The sequence below is a fragment of the Gossypium hirsutum genome, chromosome D11, assembly GCF_007990345.1.
Source record: "Gossypium hirsutum isolate 1008001.06 chromosome D11, Gossypium_hirsutum_v2.1, whole genome shotgun sequence".
In the NCBI taxonomy this organism is placed as follows: Eukaryota; Viridiplantae; Streptophyta; class Magnoliopsida; order Malvales; family Malvaceae; genus Gossypium; species Gossypium hirsutum.
The window spans coordinates 5,408,458-5,417,639 of record NC_053447.1 but is presented as its reverse complement, the minus strand read 5'-3'; the positions used below and the strand labels follow the sequence as shown (position 1 = coordinate 5,417,639).

Sequence of the window (9,182 nt, the reverse complement as noted above, 5' to 3'; positions counted from 1 at the left end):
TAGGGTAGCCTTTTTTAAAATCAAATATGTTGAACTGCAATTTAAGGAAAATCTCAATTATGAATATTTGGTGCTGATGCCACAAAATCTTTATTGACATTATGTTGCATGTGAACAATATTTAATAAGAAATGACAGCAAATTGAATACCTGTAATATTCATAAAATTAAAATTTAAGTCTGCAAACTTGTTTTAAAATTCAAATCCACATTAAGTTAATTGAATATGAACTGAATAGCATTATCCACCGGTTATTCCTATCTGCTAAATACCCGAAGTTAGACTATAAAGAGAATTTAAAAAGTAAAGCGGATAATACATTCGTATATCCAAATCTATCTGAAGGTAAACATTCATTGTTGACACTCAACAGTGTAGATGAAAGGTAAAAGACCATGAGTGCACAACAGCAAAACTGAAACTATAAATATACTATCAACCAGGGAAGATGTCAAAGTCCTTTGGAGCTGGATCAAGTTCTAGATATAATGCTAACACACAGTTTTACACAACCAAATACTTATACAAGTCACTGGAGAGGAATTGCGTATGAAGACAGTTCAGATAGAAATATCATTTACATTTTACTCTGGACGGTGAGGTACTTAGTATGACGCCCCTGCGCAATGATTTTCCCAGTTTTTTTCTTCCGAAACTCAACCGTGACAACGGCAACAGTCTTCCCAACACGCAATGCCTTAGCCTCTATCTCGATTTCCTCCTGCATGAACGACAATATGCACATTAAGAACATCACAAGAGCCTCATTTCTTTCTATAGCTGGAGAGTTCTATTTTCCTAAAGTAAAAGATATCAAAAAAACCCTTTACACGACTTTCTACATGAATTCCGGCATAGAATCATAAATAGAAGCAATACTTTTATTCAACCTAAAACCCTTTGTTCCGTCCAACAAATTGGGACCACATCCCTTAAAAAAATAGGTTTTAGCCTATGGATCCAAATTTGGCTTTGCGATCACCAGCGCTTGCTTTATAAGAGCCTAAGTGCACTATCCTAAACCTCTTCAAACATCTTGAACAAAGCAATGTTGGATTGACCATTTAGATCATTCAAAGACCAAGGCCTTCGGATTATGGAATTTATTGTATTTCCAACATAATGTATCTCATACAATTGAAAAGAAATATTGTGTTGAAATGTTGGCAAATAAATCAAGCAATCTAATTAATTAATGCGAAATTCCAAATCAAAGGATTTCTTATTCAAATGAACTTTGAAATAAAGTTCAGATCATGTTTCATTTGAGTTAACCACTTTCAATTAAAATTCAGAGCATGTTTACCACTATCAGAGCCTCTGATTCTTGATATTTTTCAGCATTCCAAATCAGGCATTGAAGGTAAGACCCAGGAATCCGGAAGCAACAGGTTGAACCCAAAGAGGTATTTTCTATGTTCAAAAGACTCAAAACTGAGACCTTAAGGATGCCGAAATCCTTACCACTTGACAACAGGCGTTGATCTGAGAGGAAGATTGTAGTTAACTAAACATCCTTCCGTGAACTACAATGGTTTTCAGGTATTAACAAGCTCTAAGATCTCCAAACTAATATCCACCCAATTGATTTATTCTAAGATTCCTACCATGAAAACCCAGAGAAGGGTTGAAGAGATCCCAAAAAATGATTGATGAATCAGTTTCCTCTTTTTCTTCCAAGTAAAAGCAAAATCAACAGAAAACCCATTCGGATTATAAGTTCAAGTCCAGCAAAGCTGGAAAGGAATTGGATAAATAGGATAAAAAGTAGGAGAAAATCACTCACGCCAACATAAGCAGCATCCAAGTAAGTGATACTGATTTCGACAGAAACTCCACTGGTACTACCTCCGTAGGAGTAAATAACCGCTGATCCAACCAAATCCACCAGTGATGCAGTAGCTCCACCGTGCAAGAAATTACCAGCGTTCTTTTTTTTTTTTTTTTTGCACAATTCAAGCATAAAAAAAAAGGCACCAATAATCAATTAAAGTACCGAATTAGAATTAACCAAAATCAAAATTTGTGATGAATTGTGAAATTGAGAGAAGATATACCAGCAAACGAGGAGGGACTTTCATGGAGCAAAGAACTCGACCCTTTTCGATTTGGTCAACATGGAGACCTTGCATGATGAAGTTTTCGAAGAATCTAGAAGGCATGCCATTGATGATTGAGGCGTTCTTGTCATCGCCGTCAGCCCCAACTCCTTTCTCCAAGTATTTCTTCACCGTTTCCAAATCCATTGGATTTTGACCGCCTCGTTTCTTCTCGCAATTGCAGAAATAAAAAACTGTACGCACACCACTATCCGCTCACGTTTATGTGGGAATTGGGAAATGAATAAATAAATTTATCTATTTATATTAGCTTTACCAAAACCCAAGGCCATGGCAAACTTCTTCCATACGGTCAAAGTAGTCGGCGAACCTGTGTACAAGAAGTTAGGTTGAGGGTGGAATGCAATCCAATCAAAAAAAATTTTGAGTTAAATGAGAATTTTATTTTATTATTTTAATTTGATTTACATTTTTTTTAATTGAATCGAGTGAGATGTAATTAGGAGTGTTCAGTTGGTTAATCGGTTGGTTAATTAACCCGAAATAATATTAACTGAATTAATCGACCTTTTAAAATTTTTAACTGTTAACCGAACCGAAATTTTGCGGTTAATTCGGTCGGTCAACGGAATTAACCAAAAATGATATGTTTTTTATTTTTGGTTAAAAATTAACCGAATTACCCGAATTAACCGAAAATTATATGTTTTTTTATATGTTTTATTTATTTTTATTTATTAAATTATTTGTAATTTTTATGATTGGTTGGGTTAGATACTTGGGTTTGGATTGTGTTTAGGTGAATAGTGAGCCTATTTATATATTATAATTTTATTTGTTAATTTTTTTAGTTTTGAACCGAATTAACTGTTAACCGAAAAATTAAAAATAATTAACTGACCCTCGAGCGAATTCGGTCAGTTAGCCGAATTTTTTCAGTTTTACCCGAATTTTGCACACCCAAGATGCAATATATTTAATCGAATTAAATTTTAAAATAATTTTGGTGTCTTTTTATTTTTATGTAATTTATTTTAAGTTTTTAAAAATGATTATACACAAAAAAAAATTGAAGCAACTTATTAAAAAAGAATAATAAGATTTTGATTTTTGGGTAAAAGGGGTAAATTTTGATTTTTGGGAATAAAAGGAGGGGGAAGGTAAAAAATTTTGGAGGTAATGGGAATAAAATATTTGTGAGGATTTGATTTTTGGGTAAAAGGAGGGGGAAAGTAAAAAAAAAATAGAAGAGAAAGGGAAAGTAAAAAAATTGAAGAGAAGAGTTGGGAGGGGGTGGGGTAGTTTAATATATTTGAATTATTCAAGTTATTTAAATTTAAAAATTTAACTTGATTCAAACTTGAAATTAATTTGATTATCTTGATTTAAATAATTTAAATTAAAAAATAATAATTTTTTCTAGTTAAATCAAATTTTGCTCACCCCTATTTCAAGGTAAATTAATCTTCTATAATTAATTCATGGGAAATTATTTGTAAGTATTTTAAGGTAGAGATGTTGAAATGGTGATAATCTAACCAAATTATTATTAATTAAATTATTCAAAATGTAAATTTTTTTAGTCATTGATTAAATTAACAAATTTTTAAATACATTAACCGAATCGAAATATTTTAAATGGGGTTGAAAACAATAAATAAAATATTCGATTAATCGTTTAATTTGGTTAATTATCCAATTTCGAACTGAATTAACCGATAACTGAAATTTTAAAAAATCATTAATCAACCTTTGATCGAACTAAATTCGACCATCTATTGATTAACCGAATTAGATCTGTTCAAAGATGAATTCAATTTTAACCAAACTGTGAATACCCCTATTTAAGGGTGCTTTTATAATGTATACCAAATATTTACTTTAAATTAATGTGTATCTTTTAATGTGGTTTTTTTAAAAATTGAAGTAAATTAAATTAGATTTTGAGGTGAAACCTTGATTGATATTAAAGTTGTCCGTGAATAAATCAAGTTAAGCTGAAGTTTGATTTTAAAAAAATTTAAATACAGGCTCGTTTTTTAGCCGATCTACTTAAAAAATCTATTTTACTATTTAAATTTTTATAAAATATTAAAACTAGATTTTTAATTGACATTTTTATAATTAAATTTAAAAATATTTGTTATTATTTAGATTGAATTCGAGCTAAAACTAGCTTGAAGTGTAAAAATATTTGTCTAAGCTAGATCCTAGTAAGATCAAACCTATCGAGCTAGGTATCCAATTTATGGACATGTCTAGTTAGCATATAAAAATATTTTTAGGACAATATGTAGTTTTTTAAAAGACAGATCGTTTTTGAAAAAAGGTGATCAGCTTTTTTTTAGAGTGGATAATTATTTTATAAATATATATCATATAAAAAATAAATAATATGAGTTTACTATTATTTATTTTATGAAATACCAAATTTATAGCACTAAAATATATAAAATTGCTTGAAAACCTAATATAAAATTTATAGTACCATGTGTATTTTGTTTTGTTTTGTTTTAAATAGGTTGGAAATAAAGTTTTGATTTTAAATTACATCATCCAATAAGAATTCGATAAAAGGAAATAAGGGTTTTTTCTTCTTGTCACGAGGGATTTTTGGATAGAAAATCTTATTGCTATTATGTATTGTCTTTAATTGCTTTTAATTTTTTTTAGAGAGATTAATTTTCTCGTATTTGAAATTGGGAAGAACTGGGAAAGGTATTTTTATCAAATATTAAACACCTTTTTTTAGAAATACGCATCAATAAAATAATGTCATTAAATTAAAAAATAAAATATTATTATACATTCATCTATATATAATATTTTTTTAATTTAATTTAACTTTAATTAAATTACTTAAAATAATTATTTTTTAAATTATAAACCAACATCTTTTATTCTTTTACAAATTTTAATATTCTTTTCATAAGTTAATATTTTTTATTTTTGTGCAATCAATTTTTTTTAAAAAAATAGTAATTTTTGTGTAATTTTTTTCATGTCATCGACACGTAATTTTGGTAATTATTTTACTTCGAACATTGAACTCAAACCCTGAACCTTAAACTTTCAACCTTAAACCCCAAACCCTTAAATTTTAGAGTTTGAGATTTATGTTTCAGGATTCGAGATTACAAGTTATGAGTTCGAAGATTAGGATTTAAGGGTTTGGGATTACGTGTTTGAGTTTAAGGGTTGGGATTCTAAGCCTTAGATTTAAGGTTCAAGGTTCTAGATTTAGGTTTTAGGGTAAAAAAATTGCCAAAATTATGTGTAACAACATGGAAAAAAATTATTGAAATGTTATTAAATAATTAGAAAGGAATCATAAATAATATAATGGGAATGGTGCATAAAATAAGATCTTTAAAATTTAATGATGTGACAAAATTTTATTGGTAGCTAAAAGATCCTAAAAGTTAACTAATATCATATCATTTTTGGGCAAGAACTGAACTAAAAAGCTTTTGCGACATCCTAAAAGTTAACGTTTTAGTCCCTCTCAACTAACGAGATGCTTTTGCGACATGTAATTAATGGAAATTGGAATATAAGCAGTAGTTGATGAATAGAAATCCCCTGCTCCCAAATTGTTTCTTAATTTTATTACATTCTTAACCCATTTGTTTGATATTAGGAGTCCAACGAGGGATTGAGCACTGCTCCAACAAAGAACACAACTCCAGATATCTCTTCCTTGATCATGAACATGAAAGGATGATCCGCTACAAAGCTTGGATTTGGATTCACCGACTGCTGCTGCTGTTCGATCATAACTGCAGTGCTAGCAGCAGCTTCGGTTCCTTCCTCGTTCACTTCAATGAAACATTTGTGAAACATCTTCCTCACAAATAGACGTCCAGTAACCGAATCTACCATTTCAGTAATCTCTGCTTTCCTTCAATTAAAAGGTGGTCTAGTCCCATTTTGATCATCGCCTCCAATGCTTCAAACTCGAACTCGAACTTGAATCTCGGAACCCAGAAGTCGGAAATTTTCTCGTTGACGAGATCGAATCGCTTGTTGAAGTATTCAGGGTTGGACTTGAACATTTGTAGCAATTGTTCTTCAAGCCATCTTTTGCATCTGGTAGAAAGAAATGCATGGCGAATTTTCTAGTGGGTTGACTAGTTTTGTAAGGGAGTTTGAGGATTTTAAAATCCTCAAACTTGTTGTAAAGATAACGCTCAAATCTATTGCTAGTCATGAAAGGAACATGAACTTTTTCACCATCTAAGAGGTGAAAGACCCTTTGTTTAGTTTTTGATGTATCAAATAGTTGAGCCCATGTTTCTTTGAAGTAAAGTGCATTTGCAAGTATCAAAGCTGTATCTTCATTTACAACCTTCAAGGCCTCAGCTGTGAGAAGGCTCCTGATGAGCCCTCTTGTTGCAGTCTCAGCCCACGCATTTACTTCAGCTACAACCTTTTCAGCCTTCACTGTCATAGTATTAAATTAATAAACGATAATTAATGTGAATATACATGGTAGACACCTTCTACAATCTCTTGGAAAGAAGGTTTCAGCTTTAAGTGTTGAGCAACCCAAGCCGCATTAACAAAGGACAAGTCTGGTTCACCAATGGAAACCCCATTGCTTTCCTTGAATGGTGATGCCAGATCAATCATTTGGGAAGCTAGTGAATTGATATCTTCGAGGCTTTTGGATCCTAAACAGTGGAATAGCTGCTCTAAAGAACGTCCGTTCGATCCAACTGCAATCAAGCTCAACAAAAGATGGAATGAAAATGGTGAGATCACTGTGTTTGATCCATTTTCAACACCCTTTTCTTGAAGAATGTTATTAGCCAACAGCAGACAGAAATAGGTGTTGAAACTACTGGTTTCTGCCTCTATTGGAACCTCTATTGCAGTCTGCTTAAGGTCATGAAATTTGTCTTGTTTATATAGAAAGAATTGAAGGGTGGTTACTTAGTTTGAAAGCAATATTTTGGGTTAGCTGGCTGTTGACTTGTTCATAATGTTTATGCATAGTTAAATACCAGAGGTATTACTTAGACATTACGAGGAAATTATTTGTTTTTGTGAGATAGCCAGTTGGAAGTTATACGAACCTGAAAACTAAGAATAATTACAATCGTATATAGTTTTCTTCCACTTATTCGGAGAAGCCCTTTTAGTATCAAATGATAATTTTAATTCTTTATTATTTAAATTTATTTTAAATATATAATATTATATATTTAAATTTTTATGAGTTATATTTAAATTTTTAAAATATAGTTTATATATTCGAATTAAACTTTATAAATAATTACTATTAATTATTTAAAAAATATTTACATTTTATATTTCATATATTAAAATATTAACAACAAATTATAATATATTATTTTTTATATTCTTACTAAAATATCATAATATTAACTAATTTGAACATTAGTTAAATGCATATTTGTTACTTTATAACACCATGTCTAAAATGCATATTTTATTTCTCAAAAGTACTTTTTGTCAGCAATACTGAACACTTAAATTTTAAACCAATCTTTTCAAAAATACTTCTCAAAATCACTTTTCCACGACACTTTTTAAAAACACTTCTCAAAAACAATACTAAACTAGCCCTAAGAAAGATCGGAATATTTTGCACAATATTGTCAATATTCTAATAAATCCCACTAGGCGGGTAGGTTTGTATCAAATTATTTTTTAATTTAGATTACATCGATTTAGATTTTTTTTAAGCTCAATTTGGACTTGAATTTTTTGAGCTTTCATCTTATCAAATATAGATATATATATATATATAGAGTTTGGATTGATTTGAGTTGAGTAAGCTCAAACGAAATCAAATTTTTAGGGGATTATAAGTTATAAATATATTAAACGAGTGTCTGACAAAAAATTTAACTATCACTCTATACAAGTCAAGACAAATTATAAATATTTTTATTTAAATCTAACAATTAATTTTATTTTTAAATTTACGATAACATAACTCATGAGTAAATATAAATATTTTATTATATTAGAAATATCTTATATAACATAACCAAAAATGGCATATCTAATGTTTATGGTAATATAATATGTATAAGAATTTTATAAATATAATTCAAATCATTATACCATACATATATCAATTTTATATATTTGACTTATTATATATAAAATTATAGAAAATAATAAATTTTGAAAAAAATTAAACCGCCGAAAGTACCGTTTATTGTTTATTATATTACTACCTTAAAATCATAATAATTTTTATTTTATTCCTAAATTTAGAATATTGAAAAAGCATTGTTTAAATTAATTATATTATTCCAAACCTAAATTTAAATATTATACTCATTATTATCTAAATCCAAAATAAATTTATTATACTTAAAATCTCAAACTCCAATAAAAATTTTAAACCTAACTCTCATAATTGTTTTTTAATAATATTTTATGTATTATTAATTATATATAAAAACAATAAATGATAGAATTTAGGGTATTTGAACTTATCTATTTCTCTTAAATTAGTATTTATGTTTTTTTTTTTTGGTTTGTTTTAGATTGGTACATAGATTTTTTTTTCCGGTCCATTATATTGTTACTTGAGCCTAACAACATTAAATTTTTGCTGACGTGATAGTATTGACCACTCGCGTGTTGTCACGTATCACTCTTTGACTTAAAAACCTGTTTCTCTTTAATTATTTTCCATTTCATTTTATATTTTTAAAGACCCTTTCATTTATTTTCTGCTTTATTTTTTTCCTTTGGAATTTCCTTTTTCCTGTCGTCTTTTTCTACCTCTTTAGCTGCTGCAAATTTTTAGGCTAAAGAGAGTGACACCTAGTAGCGCGCAAGTGACCAACATAGCCACGTCAGTAAAAATTTAATGCCGTTAGACTCATATACCAATATAGTGGACGAAAAAAAAGTTTGAGTACCAATTTGAAACAAAAAATCATAAATATCAATATGAGAAAAATAAAAGAATTTAGCTACCAATTTTATATTTAACCCTAGAATTTATTTTGTAATTTTCAATTTTCAGATTAGGAAGCATAAAACTGGGCAAGTGGTTTTGGATTGGGCTGTCATGCGAGACTAAAGGTAGATCAATAAGTTTTGTACTTACATCTACATAAATTAACGGCCCA

General features: G+C 29.3%; 1 protein-coding gene and 1 pseudogene across 1 annotated transcript; both read right to left on the bottom strand.

Moving 5' to 3' along the window:
- Positions 1-401: 401 nt before the first annotated feature.
- LOC107911698 (acyl-coenzyme A thioesterase 13) lies at positions 402-2,493 on the bottom strand. Its single transcript, XM_016839584.2, has 3 exons — positions 2,059-2,493; positions 1,788-1,931; positions 402-722 (listed from the first exon to the last, which is right to left on the bottom strand). Exons 1-3 carry the CDS (start codon positions 2,245-2,247, stop codon positions 579-581), a joined length of 477 nt encoding a protein of 158 aa, XP_016695073.1. The 5' UTR covers positions 2,248-2,493; the 3' UTR covers positions 402-578.
- Positions 2,494-5,515: 3,022 nt separating this feature from the next.
- On the bottom strand, positions 5,516-6,925 carry LOC107910849 (serpin-ZX-like; annotated as a pseudogene).
- Between the last annotated feature and the right edge of the window lie 2,257 nt (positions 6,926-9,182).

Bases quoted from the DNA above. Each gene is read 5' to 3' on its own strand.
- LOC107911698 (XM_016839584.2), bottom strand. From the start codon at position 2,247: ATGGATTTGGAAACGGTGAAGAAATACTTGGAGAAAGGAGTTGGGGCT. The intron at 1,932-2,058 runs GTATATCTTCTC...AAAAAAAAAAAG, and splicing joins AAGTCCCTCCTCGTTTGCTG to AACGCTGGTAATTTCTTGCA. The intron at 723-1,787 runs GTGAGTGATTTT...TCGTTCATGCAG, and splicing joins TGGATGCTGCTTATGTTGGC to GAGGAAATCGAGATAGAGGC.